This window comes from Perognathus longimembris, chromosome 23 (genome assembly GCF_023159225.1).
Source record: "Perognathus longimembris pacificus isolate PPM17 chromosome 23, ASM2315922v1, whole genome shotgun sequence".
In the NCBI taxonomy this organism is placed as follows: Eukaryota; Metazoa; Chordata; class Mammalia; order Rodentia; family Heteromyidae; genus Perognathus; species Perognathus longimembris.
The window spans coordinates 18,665,564-18,686,400 of NC_063183.1; the positions used below are offsets into that span (position 1 = coordinate 18,665,564).

A 20,837-nucleotide genomic window follows, 5' to 3' on the forward strand; every position below is an offset into this window, starting at 1 on the left:
TTTAACAGCCCTCTAGTGATTCTAATGCACACTAAGGTTAGAGATCCATGACCTGAGACACAGATGGCCTCATGCTTGGGTCGGGAGAGGGGATGGGCGAAGCCTGGAAGCACAGGCTACTGCTCAGGCTCACTGGGGGGAAAGCTAGAAGTCAGACACATACTCCTGGGATATATACATATATATATGTGCATATATATGCATATATATCGATATATGTGTGTATATGTATATACAAAGTCCTTTATCTGCATAGGAGAATGGGGGCCAGGGTAATGGGGGGGCAGTCAGCAAGCGAAGCTTAGGCAAGGACATACTATGTCTGAGCCATCAAATGCTACCCAGATGTAGAATTCCCCTTGGCCCTTTCCCAGAGGGCTGTGCCCCTGTGCCCAGCCTACCTTCGGATCCTTGTCTCCTTGGCTTGGTGTGTGGAGACCCAGGCAGCTGCCCACCTGGGCCACCTCCATTCCCACCCCCAGGGTCTGGATAGGAAATGTGGCCTCCAAGAGCTGCAGGGGCCACGGGCAGGGGAGGGAGGCTCACACTCAGATCTGGTTTCTGCGCCGTTTCCTGTGGCTAGCTGCCACGGGCTGAGCCACCAGCTGTGCTATATAAGGCCTGCTGGCTGGGCGGCAGGACAGGCGAAGACTTGGACCCCGTCAGCTGACAAGTCGTGCTCAGGACCCGGTGAGCCCCACTTCTAGTCCCTGTCCTCATCCTTGGCTCTTCACCGCCTGTCAGCTGCTCCTGCTACCCCATTTCTTCGACTCTCCCTCCCTCCCTACCTTATTTCCACTTTGTGCTTTGAAGTATTCTTTCTCTCCATTAGCCTGGAGTTCTCTCTCTACCACCCGAGATCAAGACATCCCCCCACCCAACCTCAAACGCCCCTCACTTTGGATCTTTATACCTCAGGGGACTCTGCATTACCCATGCGCTAGCCAGTCCGTGTGCATGTATGTTGTTCAAGAGCTCCCCGTAAGGAGAGTGGGTTGGGGAATGACAGGATGTGGAGAAACCTCTCCGTGGGCTGCCAGATGGGAAATGGTTTTTCCACAAACTTCTTAGGGGCCACTCGGGCCTCTCAGCCCTGCAGAAGCACGAAGCTGAGCGGTATGGGCTGAGAATCCTCCATTGGCTTCCTGCTCAGAGCTTGGATTTGGGGGGAGACCAAAAAGCGGGAGGCTGCTTCCTCCTCAACTGAGAAACAGCTATTTGGGGAGTGGGTGGGTGGGAAGGTTGTAGTGGGTTTAGGGCTAAGGAGTACGCAGTGTGGGGCTGCTTTGTTCCCAAGTGTTTTGGATCTTTTTCCAGAAAGGAGAACTCTTCCTCTTCCCAACCACACCCTGGACTTTGGGGATTGTAAGGATATTTTTTGTGTGTGCCAGCACTGGGGCTTGAACTCAGAGACTGGGCGCTGTCCCTGAGATTTTTTTTTTTTCCTTCAAGAGGGAGTGCTCTACCACTTGAGCTCCACTTCTGGCTTTTTCTTGATCAACTGGAGATAAAAGTCTCTGGGATTTGTTTGCCTAGGTTGACTTCAAACCATGATCCTCAGATCTCAGTCTGCTAAAGAGCTAGGATTATAGGTGTGAGCCACGGGTGGTCAGGCAAGGGGAACTACTTTCTAATCCCCAAGAACTGGTTTGATTCTGCGGTGGCCAGAGCTCTCAGGGTTGGGGGAGAATTTAATGTGTGCAGCTGAGTGGACACCTGGGCTACCCTATCACCAGGCCCGGTATTCTCCCTTCATTCCTGCAGCCCCAATACCATGCTCATTTATTGGGGGGGCTCTGGCTTCTCATAGTGCACCCTGTCTGCTTCCCCTCTGTTGGCTCCTAGCCGTGGAAGTCCCCAGCCGGGCCCCAAACAGACCAGAATGTGTTCCAGCTGCGGCCCGTGCACATCTGGGAATGTGTTCTTGGAGGGAGTATGGCTGCATTTGTGCCCCCAAGCCTGCCTGTCTCAGAAGGGCCACTGTAAGGTAGAGGGGAGGGATGAGGGGGGCTTGATGGGGAGAGAAGGAGGGCGGGAGCTGAGTGGGGGAGGGCTGCATAATTTTAATAAACCTCCCTCCCCCCATGTAACGTGGTGAGTCCTAAGCCGGGTGCTCATGCTTGCAATCCTAGCTATTCAGGAGGCTGAGATCTGAGGATAGCAGTTCAAAGCCAGCCTGGGCAGGAAAGTCTGTGAGCCTCTTATCTCCAATGGAGCTACCAGAAAACCAGAGGTGGTACTGTGGTTCAAAGTAGTAGAGTGCTAGCCTTAAGCGAAAGAGCTCAGGGATATCACCTAGGCCCTGAGTTCAAGCTATATCACTGACAAAAAAAAAAGAAAGAAAGAAAGGGGGAAAAAAAGATGGTGGGTCACAAAACAAAAGCCCCCCAAGCCTGAGTTTTGAAAGTCATTTAGTCACGCAGAGGCTGTAAAGAGTGACCCTTAGTCCCTCTCATTGGAAAAGAACCTCCTCTTCTCTCTTCCCTTCCCCTCCCCTCTCTTCTCTTCCCCTTTTGTCCCCTCTTCTCCTCTTCGCCCCCTTTCCTCTTCCTCTCCTCCCTCTTCCCTTCCTCTCATCATCTCCCCTCCGTGCCCTCCTTCCTCCCATTCCTTCTGTCCTCTTTCCTCTTCTCTCCTTTCCTCCTCCCTTCTCCTTTTCCTTCTTCCTCTTCTCTCCCTTTCTCTTTTCCTCTCTCCCTTTCCCTCCTCCCCCAATTCTCTTCCCTCTCCCTCGTGCCCTTGTTCCATGTTGGAGCTTGTTGAGCCCAGGGATGGAACCTGGATCTTCCTTGTTTGAACTCAAGTTCTGAGTCTATGTATCTCCGCATTGCACCTCTGGCAAATGTCTCTCTCACAAGGCGTGTGTGTGGCCACCCATCCTTGACAAGTGAAGAGATAGTTCTGCTCGAGCCATGACCTGTAACTCTGAAATGTGGGCTCTGACAAGCTTTGCTTCTTTGCAGGTGGCTGGGTCCGAGAACCTTCCCAGGGAATGTTCCTGAGACAGCTGCCACTGTGAAGCACGCTCACCCATCTCCTGCCACGTCTCCACAGGGCCTGAGAGGAAGATGGGGGGAACCAAAGCCTGGGTGTTCTCCTTCCTGGTTCTAGAAGTCACCTCTGTGTTGGGTACAGGCTAAGTACTTGCTGCCTCCCATCCCTTCCACTTTCCATAGTGAAGTCAGGTCTGACTCACACAGGGGGCTCACGCCTGTCATCCTAGCTACTCAGGAAGCTGAGATCGGAAAATCACAGTTCAAAGCCAGCCTGGGCGTGAAATTTTTTTCTTTTTCTTTTGGTCAATCACTGGGCCTCAGGGCCTGGGCACTGTCCCTGACTAATGTTCTACCATTTGAGCCACAGCTCCCCTTCCAGATTTCTGGTAGTTCGTTGGAGATAAGAGTCTCATGGGGACTTTTCTGCCCAGGCTGGCTTTGAATCAAGATCCTCAGATCTCAGCCTCCTGAGTAGCTAGGATTATAGGCGTGAGTCACTGGCACCAGGCTGTGGATAGATTTACACAATGTTTGTACCCTGCTTATTCTCATCCCCAAATCTGATTTCCCAATATTCAAATTCACAGAACAATCATTCAGAGTGGGGGGGGGGCAGGCGCGGGATGGACCAAACCATAGGAAGATTATTGCCCAGGAGAACTACATTTAACTCGGAGCTTCCTGGCAGCCAAAGCAAAAGGGAATCACAGGGGACCACTAAGTTCTTGGAAGCAGGTTTTGGGCTTGGTCTGTTTTTAGTTTCATGAAAATTCTTCTGGTCTAAAGCTCAGTCTCGTTAGACCTCGCAGTCAAATTTCCCAGACAGATCAGAATACCTCAGGGGTCCTTGCCCTCTGACCCCGACCCCCCCCCCCCAATCCTCTGGTGATAATGCTGAGGTCTAGAAAGAACAGACAGAATCTTCCCAGTGGAACGGCTGACTTTCCCACCCTCCCCTCCTCTCCTGATTGCCAAGTACAAACACAGATAATGCAAAACATGCTCATAAGCCTAAGAGCCGCATGCCCTATAGGTCTGGGGCCTTGGATGCACAGACAAAGGCTGCCAAACCCTATGTGTGCCTGCCTCTGTCTCATTTCCCCTGCCAGCTGCTGTGGGTGATGAAATCGGATTAGGTTGATTAAAAGAGCTCCTGTCAGTCTAATTAAGCAGCACAGAGAATTCTAGTTTGGCTCCCTGCCTGGGAGTTTACTGTTCACGAAGCCCTCTGCAAGCTTTCCTCCCATGACACAGGGCTGTAGTTTCCATGGGCCCCAGGACCCTGTGCTCAGCTTCAGAAAACTGAGGACCACGGGCCAAGTCGAACCGTCTGAGCCCTGCTCAGAAGGGTAGAGATCTCAATGCCAGGCAACTGCCAAGGGAAGAGAAGTGAATGCTTGTTATACCCAATATTGAGCTGAAGGGGGCGTTAACACGCATTCTGCATGGGCTCTTTGCTAAACATTCTTTTTTTTTTTTTTTCCCCTCTAATCTTCTTGCTCAAGGCTAGCACTCTACCACTTGAGCCACAGAGCTACTTCTGGCTTTTTCTTTTTCTGTGATTAATTAGAGATAAGAGTCTCACGGAGTTTCCTGCTGGGGCTGGCTTCAAACCCTGATCCTCAGATCTCGGCCTCCTGAGTAGCTAGGATTACTACCAGCACCCTGGCTGCTAGGCATTTGTATAGTTTTATTTTTATTTGGCTTGAACTCAGGACTTGGGTGCTGTCCCTTAGCTTAGCTTCTCTCTCTCTCTCTCTCTCTCTCTCTCTCTCGACTGGCTCTCTACCACTTAAGCTACAGCTCTACTTCTGGCTTTTTGCTGGTTAATTGGAGATAAGAATCTCACGGAGGGCTGGGAATATGGCCTAGTGGCAAGAGTGCTTGCCTCGTATACATGAAGCCCAGGGTTCAATTCCCCAGCACCACATATATAGAAAACGGCCACAAGTGGCGCTGTGGCCCAAGTGGCAGAGTGCTAGCCTTGAGCAAAAAGAAGCCAGGGACAGGGCTCAGGCTCTGAGTCCAAGGCCCAGAACTGGCAAAAAAAAAAAAAAAAAAAAAAAAATGAGGAAAGAATCTCACAGATGTGTCTGACTTTGAACCATGATCTTCAGATCGGAGTCGCTATGATTACAGGCCTGTGCCACTAGTGCCAGGCCAGGCCTTGTTTTAAGTTGGTTTCATGCGTGAGCCTTTGTAAGTCCCACAGTCCTCTTAGGCCAGAGCTATCATGGTCCTCACCGTGTCATGGGAGAATGTGGGGCCAGGTGGGTTAAGTAGTCCCTGGACCCACAGGGAGGAAGGGATAGAGCCTGCAGGTCTCACACCCTCACCTTCCTATACTTCAGAGATCCAGCTCATGGAATCCTCCTGTCAGTCACCCCAGGGGGTGGGGTTATCTTCTCTCCACTTTACAGATAAGGCTCTGTTTGGCCAGGAAGAATAAACCTAGACCAAAGCAAGAATGCCAGTCCATGGGGCTGGGAATATGGCCTAGTGGTAGAGTGCTTGCCTCACATACATGAAGCCCTGGGTTCGATTCCTCAGCACCACATATATAGAAAAAGCCAGAAGTCGTGCTGCGGTTCAAGTGGTAGAGTGCTAGCCTTGAGCAAAAAGAAGCCAGCGACAGTGCTCAGGCCCTGAGTTCAAGTCCCAGGACTGGACAAAAAAAAAGAAGAAGAATGCCAGTCCAGAAGTATCTGGTGATTCATTTCCAGAGCGATATTGGCAAAGGGACCATTTATCATACCTGTGCTTGATGGCTTTATGTCAGGTCCCTTTCTACTCATTATCATCCTGGGGCTTGCCCCAGCTCAGATAGTAACTGCTAATGCATCCCAATTTTGTAAGGGAAAAGGCTCAGAAAGATAAAGCCTTTCTGAGGTTGCACAGCAGCAGGAAGTGGCAGAGTGGGGATTTGAACCCGTGTCTAGTGCTCAGATTCCATCACCACACCATACTATATCCCCTCATCATGAAAGACCTCTGATGAGTCCCAGATTCTCACTCAGCTTTTTCTCCTGGCTCTCAGGGAGGCAGACGATGCTCAATCAGTTGGTGAGAAGAATCCAGCCTGGGAAGAGGGCCTCCAACACCTTTGCCAAGCCTGCTGAGCCCCCAGAGAGTGAGTTCTGCCTGGAGCAGGGAGAACCAGGCAGGGGGTGGACTTTACTAAGCTAAGTGAGTCTCTAAAGCCGGGGCATAATGTCAGGGTTTCATGGAAATCCATTTTATTATATTTATTTATTTGGTGCTGGGCTTGAGCTCAAGGCCTGGGCGTTATTTCTAAGCTTTTGTGCTCTACCACTTCAGTGAGCCACAGCTCCACTTGCAGTTTTGTGCTGGCTAATTGGAGATAGAGTCTCATGGGCTTTCCTGCCCAACCTGGCTTTGAACCATCCATGATCCTCAGATATCAGCTTCCTGAATAGATAGGATTACAGGTGTGACTGGGCAGACACCCACTTTTATAAAGGGCATTAGGCCTCCATCTCTCTCCAGTCAGAGAGACTCGGTATAGCAAGCTCAGAATCAGTAAGTGTCTAACAGACTCCAGGAAAGCTGTAGAACTTGCTAGGACCTAGAGCCCAAGCTGGTAGGGAAGGAGGGGCTTGAGGAGGGAGAGACCAATAAGCCTCAGCTTGCCAGCACTCTAAGGCCTTACTAAGAAATTTTATGGCTTGGCACCAGTGGCTCACACCTGTAATGCTAGCTACTCAGGAGGCTGAGTTCTAAGGATCACATTTCAAAGCCAGCCCAGGGGCTGGGAATATGGCCTAGTGGTAAAGTGCTTGCCTCACATACATGAAGCCCTGGGTTCGATTCCTCAGCACCACATATATAGAAAAAGCCAGAAGTGGCACTGTGGCTCAAGTGGCAGAGTGCTAGCCTTGAGCAAAAAGAAGCCAGGGACAGTGCTCAGGCCCTGAGTCCAAGCCCCAGGACTGGCCAAAAACCAAAACAAAACACAAAAACCAAACATATGGAGTAGGGGCTGGGAATATGGCTTAGCGGTAGCGTGCTTGCCTAGCATACATGAAGCCCTGGGTTCGATTCCTGGGCTGGCTTTGTTTTTTGTTTTTTTGGTTTTTTTTTGTCCTGAGTTCAAGCTCCAGGACTGGAGGAAAAAAAAAAAAAAAAAAAAAACAAAGCCAGCCCAGGATGGGAAATCTGTGAGACTCTTATCTCCAGTTAACCACTGAAAACTAAAAATCCAGAACTGGGGCTGTGGCTCAATTGGTAAAGCACTATTTTATTTATTTATTTATTTTTTTGGCCAGTCCTGGGCCTTGGACTCAGGGCCTGAGCACTGTCCCTGGCTTCTTTTTGCTCAAGGCTAGCACTCTGCCACTTGAGCCACAGCGCCGCTTCTGGCCGTTTTCCGTATATGTGGTGCTGGGGAATTGAACCCAGGGCCTCGTGTATCCGAGGCAGGCACTCTTGCCACTAGGCCATATCCCCAGCCCACCTGGCCTACTTTTAAAACTAACATAGAATTCATCACTCTGTGATAACCTGTTTTATTATAAAATACTAAAAATTTAAAGTAAGCAAAATTGATTCCCACAGACATGGGGCATACTTATCTTGGGGATTTTATGTACCAAGTGGTGGGAATTATTCATCTTAAATTCAAATCATTATTATTATTATTTTACCAGTCTTGGCTTGAACTCAGGGCCTGAGCACTGTCCCTGGCTTCTTCCCGCTCAAGGCTAGCACTCTGCCACTTGAGCCACAGCGCCGCTTCTGGCCGTTTTCCGTATATGTGGTGCTGGGGAATCGAACCTAGGGCCTCGTGTATCCGAGGCAGGCACTCTTGCCACTAGGCTATATCCCCAGCCCTCTTTTTTTTTTTTTTTTTTTGAAGAGGAAGTTAAGGGATGGAGCTTAGGCTCTGAGTTCAAGCCCCAGGACTAGCACATGCATGTATATGCACGTGTGTGTGTGCATGCGTGCGCACATGTGCACACAGACACAGACACACCTACACAAATTACACTGGGAAGTGGTATGGTCCAAGCTGTATGGCCAAAGCTTACCCAGAATGCCATGCCTGGGAGGGGTCGCGGGGAGCTTTGAGGTAGCAGGAAGCTGCTAACCGTTCTTCTAGGACCATGAGGGCTTGAGGGGGGGGATTGGCACTGTGCAGGATAAGTCAGCTCGGAGAGATGCTGGTGAAGCCAGGCACCAGTGGCTCACGCCTGTAATCCTAGCTACTCAGGAGGCTGAGATCTGAGGATCGCAGTTCAAAGCCAGCCTGGGTAGGAAAACCATGAGATTTATCTCTAACCACCAGAAGTAGAGCTGTGGTTCAAAGTGGTAGAGTGCTAGTCTGGAGCAAACAAAACAAAACAAAACACAAAAAACCTCATGAACAGTGCCCAGGCCGTGAGTTCAAGCCCTATGACCAAGACTGCCATGGTGGGGAGGGGTGAAGGGAAGATTCTCAAAGGATCAAACAGGAAAGGAGGACTGGCTGTCACCAGTGAAGGCTCCTCCCCCAATCTCTCCCCCAGGTTCTGGTGAGTGGACAGCCTGGTTTAATATCGACCACCCAGGCGGGCAGGGTGACTATGAGCGCCTGGATGCCATTCGCTTCTACTACGGGGACCGAGTGTGCGCCCGGCCCCTCCGGCTGGAGGCCCGGACCACGGACTGGATGCCCGCAGGCAGCACGGGCCAAGTGGTCCATGGCAATCCCCGAGAGGGCTTCTGGTGCCTCAACCGGGAACAGAGGCCTGGCCAGAACTGCTCCAATTACACTGTGCGCTTCCTCTGCCCACCAGGTGAGTATGGGGACCCCCCCCCCCCCCCGCCACCGCCCCAGCCTCAGCCTTCCTCCAACTTTAGATGAGGTGACCCAGGACCTGAACCTCGTTTCCATGCACACATTTCCCTCCATAATGCAATCCAAGTGGTAGCTGGGCACCGACGGCTCAGTGGTCCTAGCTACTCAGAAAGCTGAGATTTGAGTTTCCTGGTTTGAAGCCAGCCTAGGCAGGAAGGTTCCTAAGACTCTAATCTCTAATTAACCAGCAAAACAAAAGGCAGGAAGTGGAAATGTGGCTCAAGTGGTAGGGTGCTAGTTTTGAGTAAAAGAGCTCAGCATCAACAATGCTCAGGCTTTGAGTACAAGAAGAAAAAAAAAAAAGAAGAGGGTGGGGAATATGGCTTAGTGGTAGAGTGCTGGCCTAGCATACATGAAGCACTGGGTTCGATTCCTCAGTACCACATAAACAGAAAAAGCCAGAAGCGGTGCTGTGGCTCAAGTGGTAGATTGCTAGCCTTGAGCACAGAAAAGCTCAGAGATAGAGCCCAGGCCCTGAGTTCAAGCTCTAGGACGGGCAGAAAAAAAAATAGACAAATTTTCTCAGGTTCTCCATAACTTCAGATTTCTCAAGTAAAACAGAGGTCATAGTAAATCTTCATAGAGGGTGTGTGTGTGTGTGTGTGTGTGTGTGTGTGTGTGTGTGTGCGCGCGCGCGTGCTGGCACTAAGGCTTGAACTTAGGACTTTTTGCTCTCATTCAGCTTTTTCCTTCAAGCGCTCTACCACTGAGCCACAACTCCACTTCTGTCTTTTTGGTGGCTCATGGGAACGTCTCACAGACTTTTTTTTTGCCCAGGCTGCCCTTGAACCTCAGTCCTCAGATCTCAGCCTCCTGTGTATCTAGGATTCAGTTATGAGCCACTGGTGCCCACCTTCTGTTGTGCAAATTAGAGACTCTACTTTTTTAAAAAAATATTGTTATTATAAAGGTGAGGTGTGGAGGGGTTACAGTTACATAAGTCAGGTGAAGAGTACATTCCTTTTTGAACAGTGTCACCCTTTCGCTCGCCCCGTTTTCCCCTCCCACCCACAAGGTGTGTAGTTCATTTTTCCGCACAGTGTCTAGAGGAGACTCTGCCTCTGGAAGATCTGGGCTTCCCTATGTGGGGAAGATCGCTGCCGTAGATCTAACTCTCCGTGTCGTCCACGATGGAAACGGAACTCCGGTTTCTCCTCGACCAGCTTCCCCACCAAGTTCCCTAGGGAGGGAAAGGGAGCCACATTCCTCGTCCTTCCCACTCTGCAGGGTCCCTGCGCCGGGACGCGGAGCGCATCTGGAGCCCCTGGTCTCCCTGGAGCAAGTGCTCTGCGGCCTGCGGTCACACCGGAGTCCAGACCCGCACCCGCACCTGCCTGGCAGAGACGGTGTCGATGTGCACGGAGGCCACAGAAGAGGGCCAGCTCTGCGTGAGCCAGGCCTGCAGAGGTATCACGCTCCCTCCTATCACTGGACAAGCCTGAGACGCCCGGGAAGGGTCGTGGGTTCGGGAAGGGTCGTGGGTTAGAGGGTTCATCGGACTCTTCTCACCCACTCTCACCAAGCACCTATCGGAGGCTGTGATGGGAGCTAGTGAGAATAGCATAGGAACGCAGAGCCGAGTCAGAGGTCATCGCTTGGAGGAATCCACGAAGGCTTCCTGGAGGAGGTGTCCTGAGCTACGTTTGATGGATGGGCAGGAATTAGTCCCCCAGGCTAGCAAGAGAGGATCACAAAGGCTTGAGGAGGAAGGGAGAGGAGGAGAGTCTGGAATGTGGGTGGCAGACGGGGCCGGAATCCACAAAGCCTGGCTGACGTGGCTGTTTGTCCCACAGCATGTGACCTGACCTGCTCCATGGGCCAGGTGAATGCGGACTGCGACGCCTGCATGTGCCAGGATTTCCTGCTTCGTGGGGTCATCTCCCTCCCAGGGGGGGCCCCTGCCTCAGGGGCGACTGTCTACCTGCTGACCAAGACACCTAAGGCGCTCACCCAGACAGACAGCAATGGGAGGTTCCAAGTTCCTGGCTTGTGTCCTGATGGCAAAAGCCTCCTGAAGGTCACCAAGGTCAAGTTCGCCCCCATTGTGCTCACAATGCCGAAGACCAGCCTGAAGACAGCCACCATCAATGCAGAATTCACCCGGGCAGGTAACTCTGCCGCAAGGGAGGTACCACAGTGCGTGTCCATAGGCCCTACATCATCGGGGGCTCCCTCGTTTCTCCTGTATTCCCCCCATAGGCAGCCACTCTACTCCATGCCTCCTACCTTTTCTGCAACTATAGCTGCCTCTGGGCCTTTGCACTTGCTGTGTATATTTTGTATAGCGTGTTCTTCTCCCAGAAATTGATAGATCTTGCTCCCTAATGGCTGAGGTCTTCCCTAGTCACTGTGTGTGTGTGTGTGTGTGTGTGTGTGTGTGTGTGTGCGAGTATGTGTGTGCACACCCACCAGTACTAGGGCTTGAATTCAGGGCCACAGCTTTTTTTGCTCAAGGCTGGTGCTTAACCACTTGAATCACACCTCCACTTTTAGTTTCTTGCTGGTTCATTGGCAATGAGAGTCTCACTGACCTTCCTGCATGGGCTTTGAACCGTAATCCATAGATTTCAGCCTTCTGAGTAGCTAGGATTACAGGTATGAGCTGCTTACCCCCGCCCTCCCCCCCCCAACCTTACCCGAATCTGTCAATTACAATAGAGTGAAAGGTTTGGAAAACAGAGAGAGAAGGGTTGGGGAGCTCAAAATGGCAGAGACTGGCCAAAAAATTCTACCGGAAGAACAAAATGTGAATATGACACATATTCAAACAGCCACTTCAGTCCCAGGAATCATGGCTGACACAAGGTTTCCTGGATTCTCCATTGTCCTGCTCAGTGAATGCTGGGAAGCCCCACAAGCAGGTTCCGAGACGAAGGGTGATGGGGAAAACTCCATTCGGATCCAGTTCCTCTAGAAGAGCTCAGGCTGGGCACCCATAGCTCACCCCTATAATCCTAGTGACTCAGGAAGCTGAGATCTGAGGATCGAGATTTGAAGCTGGCTAAGACAGGAAGGTCCATGAGATTCTTACCGCCAATTAACTACCCCCTCACCCCACCAAAAAAAAGCTGGAAGTGGAGATGTGGCTCAAGTGGCAAAGCACCAGTGTTGAGCAAAAAAGCCAAACAAGAGTGCAGAGAGGGGGGGAGAGGGGGGAAGGAAGGAAGGAGGGGCAAAAGAAAGAAAGGAAGGAAGAAAAGAAAGAGGAAGAAAGAAAAGGAAAGGAAAAGAAAGGCAGGCAGGCAGGCAGGAAGGAAGATGCTCAGAGTGAAGTGAACCTATTCAACTTGAGCACCGACAAATACCTGAGGGAGAATGGATCTATAGAACCTGGGAATGTGGCTTAGCGGTAGAGTGCTTGCCTAGCATGCATGAAGCCCTGGGTTCAATTCCCTCAGCACCACATACACAGAAAAAGCCAGAAGTGGCACTGTGGCTCAAGTGTTAGAGTGCTAGCCTTGAGCAAAAAGCAGCTCAGGGACAGTGCTCAGGCCCTGAGTTCAAGCCCCAGAATTGGCAACAAGCAACATATAAATAAACATTTCCCATCTTCTGTCACAGAGACGCCCTACATCGTGAAGAACCCTGAGAGCAAAGCGCGTCGAGCCGGGCAGAGCGCCTCCCTGTGCTGCAAGGCCACGGGCAAGCCCAGCCCAGACAAGTATTTCTGGTGTGTATACTGCCAGCAGCCCTGCCCAATTCTCTTCTTGGAAATCTGCTTTCTTTCATTGAGTCTAAGTAATAGTAATAATAATAACAACAACCAACAAACAAGTGTCAGCAGCCAAGCCCTGGGGCCCAGCCTTGAGTGTACTCACTAATAAATGGGGATCCCAGGGTAGAGGCTGCCCAGATATCACCAGCAAGCACACTTGCACCTTAAAGCTGGGGTCTTCCTGACCATCTCTGCTCTCAGGGATCTGACCAGCACACAGAACAAGACCTCTCCAGTTTTTCTGTTTCTCCATCAAAGGCAGACAAGGACAGACTCCCCAAAGGCTAGGAGTCCTTTGTTCCTCCAAAACATCTAACTTGTTTAAGTCTAATCACTACATGAAGCCAGTTAGAGATCATGACTCATTATTTATTTAATTAGTGTTTAAATTGAGAGTCTTGTGCTTACTATGCTGATGCCCTACCATTTGAGTCACACCTCCAGCCCTGCTTTTTTCTTTTTGTAGTCAGTCATGGGGACTAAATTCAGGGCTTGAATACTGTTCCTGAGCTTTTTTTGTCCAAGGCTAGCATTCTACTACTTTGAGCCACAGCTGTACTTCCAGTTTTCTAGTAAATAATTGGAGATAAGAGCCTCACAGACTATTCTATGTGGGCTGGCTTTGAACTGTGATCCTCAGATCTCAGTCTCCTAAGTAGGTAGGGTTAGAGGTGGGAGCCACCAATGCCCAGCTAAGCCCTGCTTTTTTTTTTTTTTTTTGCCAGTCCTGGGCCTTGGATTCAGGGCCTGAGCACTGTCCCTGACTTCTTTTTGCTCAAGGCTAGCACTCTACTTGAGCCACAGCGCCACTTCTGGCTGTTTTCGATATATGTGGTGCTGGGAAATCGAACCCAGGACTTCATGTACATGAGGCAAGCACTCTTGCCACTATGCCATATTCCCAGCCCTAATCCCTGCTTTTTTAAATGCCAGTTCTGGAGCTTGAACTCAAGGCTTAGATACTATCCTTCAGCTTTTGTATTTAAGACTGGTGCTCTACCACTCGAGCCACAGCTCCACTCTTTGTTTTGTGGTAAGTTGGAGAAAAGAGTCTTATGGACTCTTTTTTTTTTTTTCCTGCCCAAAGCTGGCTTTGAACAGTGATCCTTAGATCTCAGCCTCCTGAGTGACTAGGATTACAGGCATGAGACACCAGTGCCTAACCAGTCCTGCTTTTTTTTTTAATTTTTATTTTTGGCTAGTCCTGGGCCTTGAACTCAGGGCCTGAGCACTGTCCCTGGCTTCTTTTTGCTCAAGGCTAGCACTCTGCCACTTGAGCCACAGTGCCACTTCTGGCTGTTTTCTGTATATGTGGTGCTGGGGAATCGAACCCAGGGCCTCATGTATACAAGGCAAGCACTCTTGCCACTAGGCCATATCCCCAGCCCCCCAGTCCTGCTTTTTGATGGTTACTTGGGAGATGGAATCTAGCAAATGTCTCTGCCTTGAACTGACTTAGAACCCCAGTCCTACAGATCTCAGCCTCCTGAGGAGCTAATCAGTATTCTTAGGTGAGCCACGTCACAAATGATGCTGAGATCTGCAGGCATTCATCCTCCATCCACCTTCCTAGCTGTTTGGTCCTGGCACTGTCTCTATGGTTACCTCATCCCCTCCCCCCAACAACAACACACAGCCCACTCAGGTGTCCCTCTTCATCCTTGCAGGTACCACAATGACACATTGCTGGATCCCTCTCTCTACAAGCACGAGAGCAAGCTGGTATTGAGAGATCTGCAGCAGGACCAGGCGGGAGAGTACTTTTGTAAGGCACAGAGCGATGCTGGGGCCGCCAAGTCCCAGGTTGCTCAGCTGACGGTCATAGGTAAGCCTGCCTGGGTCCCAGGGATCCTGGGTACCACAGGACTGGCGGTGAAAGCTTAGGGTTTTCTGTGGTTTGCCCTCGTGGACATAGAAAGCACAGAAGTCAAAGGATGTGAGATTTTAGCACTCAACCACTTGAGCCACTGCACCACTTCTGGCATTTTGGTCATTCACTGGAGGTAAGTGTGTCAAGGACTTTCCTGCCCGGGCTGGCTTTGAATCGCAATCCTCAGATCTCAACCTCTGGAGTAGGTAGGATTATAGGCATGAGCCACTGACACCTGACCAGAAAGGGTTTTTGTTGTTGTTTTGCCAGTCCTGGGCCTTGAACTCAGGGCCTGAGCACTGTCCCTGGCTTCTTTTTGCTCAAGGCTAGCCCTCTACCACTTGAGCCACAGCACCACTTCTGGCTTTTTCTATATATGTGGTGCTGAGGAATCGAATTCAGGGCTTCATGTATGTGAGGCAAGCACTCTACCACTAAGCCATAATCCCAGCCCCTTGTTTTTGTTTTGTGTTTTATTTTCCAGTCCTGGGGCTTGAACTCAGGGCCTGGGCACTGTCCCCAAGCTTCTCTTGCTCAAGGCTAGTACTCTACTACTTGAGCCACAGTGCCACTTCCAGCTTTTTCTTTTCATGTGGTACTGAGGAATCAAACCCAGGGCTTTATGCCTGCAAAGCAAGCACTCTACCGCTAAGCCACATTCCCAGCCCCAGAAAGTAATTTTTTGGTGGGGCTTGGAGTCTGGGCCTTGAGATTTCTGGGTAAGAGCAATGCCACTTGATGGGTATGGATGGGATTGGGAGAGATGGGGGAGAAGATAGAAGAGGTGACATCGATCGAGGTGTACTCAGAACCTGACTTGTAGAATTAAAACCCCTTTATACACTGGGTGCCGGTGTAATGCCTGTAATCCTAGCTACTCAGGAGACTGAGAGAATCCAGTCTGGGCAGAATATTCTGCAAGACTCCACCTTCAATTAACCAGCAAAAAAAAAAAAAAAAAAGCTGCATGGGAGATGTGGCTCAAGTGGTAGAGTGCCAGCTGGGCAAAAAAAGCAAAACCAAGGGACAGTGTGAGGCCCTGAGTTCAAGCTCCGGTACCTAATCACAGAGAATAGGGAAGGCCTGTGTGTGGAGGTGGAGCTGCTGCAGATAGAGGGGCTGGAGTGGGCAAAGGTACAAAAGTGGGGTGTGGAAGGGGCTTTTTATATGAAAGGGTGACTCAGTGACAACTGGCGGGGAGAAGAGGATGTTGGGGGAAGGGAGGAGACAAAGGCCAAAGACCTATCAGAAACCTGTCTTTGGAAACTGAGAGGGAAGAAGAATTATCTTAGTAATTGGCTCAAACAAAGCATAACAAAACAAAACAAAAGGCAGAGAAAAGAGAGACTGTATTGGAAGAATTAATGGATATTACCCAAGCTCCAAGAGAGTTGAGCAACAGATGTCAGACCACAAAAAAAGCCGATTTGGGGCCTCAGCAGAGTTGTAGAACCCCCACTCCTTCCCAGCAGTGGTTCCCAACACATCGCACCAGGGTGCCCTGTTTGGCACAGTAATTCTTTTTTTTTTTTTTTTCTCTTCATTTTTGTGCCTGTTCCTGGGGCTTGAACTCAGGGCCTGGGCACTGGGCGCCTTTTGCTCAAAGTTGTTGCTCTTCCACTTGAGCCACAGCTTTACTTCTGGCTTTCTTGGTAGTTAAATGGAGATACCGTCTCACAGACTTTCCTGCCTAGAGTGGCTTTGATCCACCATCTTCAGTTCTCAGCCTCTGGTGTAGCTAGGATGACAGGTGCAAGCTGGTGCTCAGCTGGTATAGCATTTTTTTTTCAATTTATTTTATTATCTTTAAGTAGTTGTACAAAAGAGTTTCAATTCAACAAATCAGTTTTAAAAGTGCGATGTGTCTTCATCAATGATACCCCTTGCATCATTCTCCCCCATGCATAGTGATTGTGTGACTGGTCCTAGGGCTAAGACTTGAATTCAGGGCCTGGATGTTTTCCCTGAGCTTTTGTGTTCAAGACTGGTGGTCTACCACTTGAGCCACATCTCTGCTTCTGTTTGGGGAGGGGTGCCTAATTGAAGATAAGAGTCTCATAGATTTGTCTGTGGGTGCTGATTTGGAACCTTGATCCTCAGAGCTCAGCTTCCTAATAGCTAGGATTACAGGTGTGAGCCACTGGCACCTGGCATCAGAGTGATTTTTTTGTTGTTGGTTGTGGGACTTGAACTCAGGGCCTAGGCACTGTCTCTGAGCTCTTTTGCTCAAGGCTAGTGCTCTCCCACTTTGAGCCACAGCTCTACTTCTGGTTTTTTGAGTGGTTAAGTGGAGATAAGAATCTTACAAGGACGTTTCTGACAGGGATGGCTTTGAACTGTGGTCCTCAGATCTCAGCCTCCTGAGTAGCTAAGATTACAAGTATGAGACACCAGTATCTGGTGATAGCTATATCTTTTTTTCTTTTTTTTGGGGGGGGGTTGGTCATGGCGCTTGAATTCTGGGCCTGGGTGCTGTCCATGAATGAGCTCTTCAGCTCAAGGCTAGTGCTCTACCACTTGAGCCACAGCACCACTCCCAACATCTTATATATAATATGTAATACATTATATGTAATATTATATATTATAGTATATTATATATTTACTATATAACTTTATTTTATATTATATAATTTGATTTAACTCATATGCATACATACATATTTATGGCCCTAACTATAATGTAAAGGGGAAATAAATTTAAATTTTAAATAAGAGCAAATAAATCAATCCATTAAAATAAGAAAATAATTTAAATGGAAACTAACATTACTTCAATATCTAAATGCTTTGGCACAGCAACCTAAATGGATAGGCCAAGCCAGGCACCAGTGGCTCACACCTGTAATCCTAACTACTCAAGAAACTGAGATCTGAGGATCCAGGTTCAAAGTCACCCCAGGCAGACAAATCTTTCTTTTTTTTTTGTCAGTCATGGGTCTTGAACCCAGGGCCTGGGCACTGTCCATGAGATTCTTTTGCTCAAGGCTAGCACTCTACCACTTCAGCTACAGCACCACTTCTGGCTTTTTCTGTTTATGTGGTGCCCAGGAGTCGAACCCAGGGCTTCATGCATGCTAGGCAAGCACTCTACCACTACGCCACATTCCCAGCACCCCAGGCAGATGAATCTATGAGACTCTATCTCCAGAATAACTAGCAAACATTCAGGCCGGAGTTTAAGCTCCCACACGGTAACAATTATGAACAAAGTACAACTGCAGAGAGGTGACATTGAGGGTTGGCACTGTGACTCAGTAGAATAATTTCCTAGGAAGTCTGATGTCCTGAGTTTGACCCCCCCCCCCCCAGCACCACGAAAGAGGCAGACACCAAGTTGCTCACCCTATAATCCTAGCTACTCATGCGGCTGAGATCTGAGGGTGGGGGGTTTGAAGACAATCTAGGCAGGCAAGTCTGTGAGGTGCGAATATTCAATTAAGCACTTAAAAGCCAGAAGTGGGGGTGCAGATCACTTAGTCAAACACTAGCCTTGAGCAGGAAAAGCTAAGGGACAGTGCCCAAGTCCTGAGTTCAGGCCCTAGCTAGTACTGGCACAAAAAGGGTGGAAGGGGAGAGTGACATATGGAGGTACTCTGGAGAGGACATGAGCTTACATGCTAACATCACCTCCTCAGCACCTGATGAGCCTCCTTGCAACCCAATCCCTGAGAGCTACCTCATCCGGCTGCCCCACGATTGCTTCCAGAACGCCACCAACTCCTTCTACTATGACGTGGGCCGCTGTCCTGTGAAGACGTGCGCGGGGCAGCAGGATAACGGGATCCGGTGCCAGGATGCCATGCAGAACTGCTGTGGCATCTCCAGAACCGAGGAGCGGGAGATCCAGTGCCAGGGGTACACACTGCCCACCAAGGTGGCCACGGAGTGCAGCTGCCAACGGTGTGCGGAGACCCGGAGCATCGTGCGGGGCCGAGTCAGTGCCGCTGACAATGGCGAGCCCATGCGCTTTGGCCACGTGTACCTGGGAGGCCATCGAGTGAGCATGACAGGCTACAAGGGCACGTTCACCCTCCATGTCCCCCAAGACACCGAGAGGCTGGTGCTCACCTTTGTGGACAGGTTGCAGAAATTTGTCAATACCACCAAAGTGCTCCCCTTCAACCGGAAAGGGAGTGCCGTGTTCCATGAGATCAAGATGCTTCGCCGGAAGGAACCCATCACTTTGGATGCCATGGAGACCAACATCATCCCCCTGGGAGAGGTCGAAGGTGAAGACCCTGTGGCCGAGTTGGAAATCCCATCGGACACTTTCTACCGACAGAACGGGGAGCCCTATACCGGCAAAGTGCAGGCCAGCGTGACCTTCCTGGATCCCAGGAACATTTCCACAGCCACAGCTGCCCAGAGCGATCTGAACTTTGTCACGGATGAAGGGGACACGCTGCCCCTCCGCACCTATGGCATGTTCTCTGTGGACTTCCGAGATGAGACCACAGCGGAGTCACTTAATGCTGGCAAAGTCAAGGTGCACCTGGACTCCACCCAGGTCAAGATGCCAGAGCACGTGCCCACGATGAAGCTGTGGTCACTCAACCCAGACACGGGGCTCTGGGAGGAGGAAGGGGATTTCAAATTTGAAAGCCAGAGGAGGCACAAAAGGGAAGAGAGAACCTTCCTGGTGGGCAACATGGAGATACGGGAGAGACGCCTCTTTAATCTGGATGTCCCAGAAAGCCGAAGATGTTTCATTAAAGTGAGAGCCTATCGAAGTGAGAGGTTCTTGCCCAGTGAGCAAATTCAGGGTGTCGTTGTCTCCGTGATCAATCTGGAGCCCCAAACTGGCTTCTCATCCAACCCCAGGGCTTGGGGTCGCTTTGACAGTGTCATCACGGGCCCCAATGGGGCCTGTCTGCCTGCCTTCTGTGATGATCAGACCCCAGATGCCTATTCTGCCTATGTCCTGGCAAGCCTGGCTGGGGAGGAACTGGAAGCGGTGGAATCATCGCCTAAATTCAACCCCAATGCGATCGGCGTCCCTCAGCCCTACCTTCACAAGCTCAAGTACCGCCGGACGGACCATGAAGATCCACGGGTTAAAAAGACAGCGTTCCAGATCAGCATGGCTAAGCCAAGGCCCAACTCTGCCGAGGAGAGCAATGGACCCATCTATGCCTTTGAGAACCTCCGGGCCTGTGAGGAGGCACCCCCTAGTGCAGCCCACTTCCGCTTCTACCAGATCGAGGGGGATCGGTATGATTACAACACAGTCCCCTTCAACGAAGATGATCCCATGAGCTGGACTGAAGACTATCTGGCATGGTGGCCCAAGCCAATGGAGTTCAGGGCGTGCTATATCAAGGTGAAGATTGTAGGGCCCCTGGAGGTGAACGTCCGGTCCCGAAACATGGGGGGCACCCACCGGCAGACGGTGGGGAAGCTGTATGGAATCCGGGATGTGAAGAGCACGCGAGACAGGGACCAGCCAAATGTCTCATCCGCCTGTCTGGAGTTCAAGTGTAGTGGGATGCTGTATGACCAGGACCGTGTGGACCGCACACTGGTCAAGGTCATCCCCCAGGGCAGCTGCCGTCGAGCCAGTGTGAACTCCATGCTGCATGAGTACCTGGTCAACCATCTTCCACTCGCGGTCAACAATGACACCAGTGAATACACCATGCTGGCTCCCCTCGATCCACTGGGCCACAACTATGGCATCTATACCGTCACTGATCAGGACCCTCGAGTGGCCAAGGAGATTGCGCTTGGCCGGTGTTTTGATGGCACGTCTGATGGGTCCTCCAGAATCATGAAGAGCAACGTGGGTGTGGCCCTCACCTTTAACTGTGTGGAGAGGCAGGTGGGCCGTCAGAGTGCCTTCCAGTACCTCCAAAACATCCCGGCCCGGCCCCCGGCTGCAGGCAGCAGCCAAGGAAGAGTGTCCTCTTCCAGGAGGCAACAGCGGGCAAGCAGGGGTGGCCAGCGCCGGCTAGGAGGGGGGCCCTCCCTGAGATTTTCTGGAGTTGCTCAACAGCCTCGGAACAACTAAGCGTTGTGGTTTCTTCAATCTCCTCATCCCCCACCCCAACCCCCCCATGTGAGATTGATGGACAGAGTTGTTAATTTAAACACATCTGTTTTGGTGCAATTTGCTTGATTTGTTGTTGTTGTTGTTGTTGCTCTCATATCATTACTTACTGTCCATGTCCCCTGGTTCTGACTGGCACATAGCCCTCAAGAGCACAAAAAAGAATCACAAAAGTTGGGCACTGGTGGTTTACATTGAGAATCCTAGCTATTCTAGAGGCTCAGATTTGAGGATTGTAGTTTGAGCCTAACCTGGACAGGAAAGTCTGCAAGATGTGTATCTCCAATTAACCAGCAAAAAAAAAAAAAAAAAAAAGATCCAGAAATGGAGCTGTGGTTTACATGGTAGAA

General features: G+C 50.5%; 1 protein-coding gene across 1 annotated transcript; it reads left to right on the forward strand.

The window, feature by feature from the left end:
- The first annotated feature begins 649 nt into the window (after positions 1-649).
- Positions 650-20,596, forward strand: LOC125341021 (cartilage intermediate layer protein). The gene is made up of 9 exons (XM_048333002.1): positions 650-690; positions 2,964-3,129; positions 6,034-6,126; positions 8,522-8,791; positions 10,081-10,260; positions 10,647-10,961; positions 12,415-12,523; positions 14,236-14,393; positions 18,077-20,596. The coding sequence occupies exons 2-9, from the start codon at positions 3,069-3,071 to the stop codon at positions 20,446-20,448; spliced, it is 3,558 nt and encodes a 1,185-aa protein (XP_048188959.1). The 5' UTR covers positions 650-690; positions 2,964-3,068; the 3' UTR covers positions 20,449-20,596.
- The last annotated feature ends 241 nt before the right edge of the window (positions 20,597-20,837 follow it).

Coding starts and splice junctions, on each gene's coding strand:
- LOC125341021 (XM_048333002.1), top strand. CDS start 3,069: ATGGGGGGAACCAAAGCCTGGGTGTTCTCCTTCCTGGTTCTAGAAGTC. Junction 3,130..6,033: donor AGAAGTCACCTCTGTGTTGG/GTACAGGCTAAG, acceptor CCTGGCTCTCAG/GGAGGCAGACGATGCTCAAT. Junction 10,261..10,646: donor CGTGAGCCAGGCCTGCAGAG/GTATCACGCTCC, acceptor TTTGTCCCACAG/CATGTGACCTGACCTGCTCC.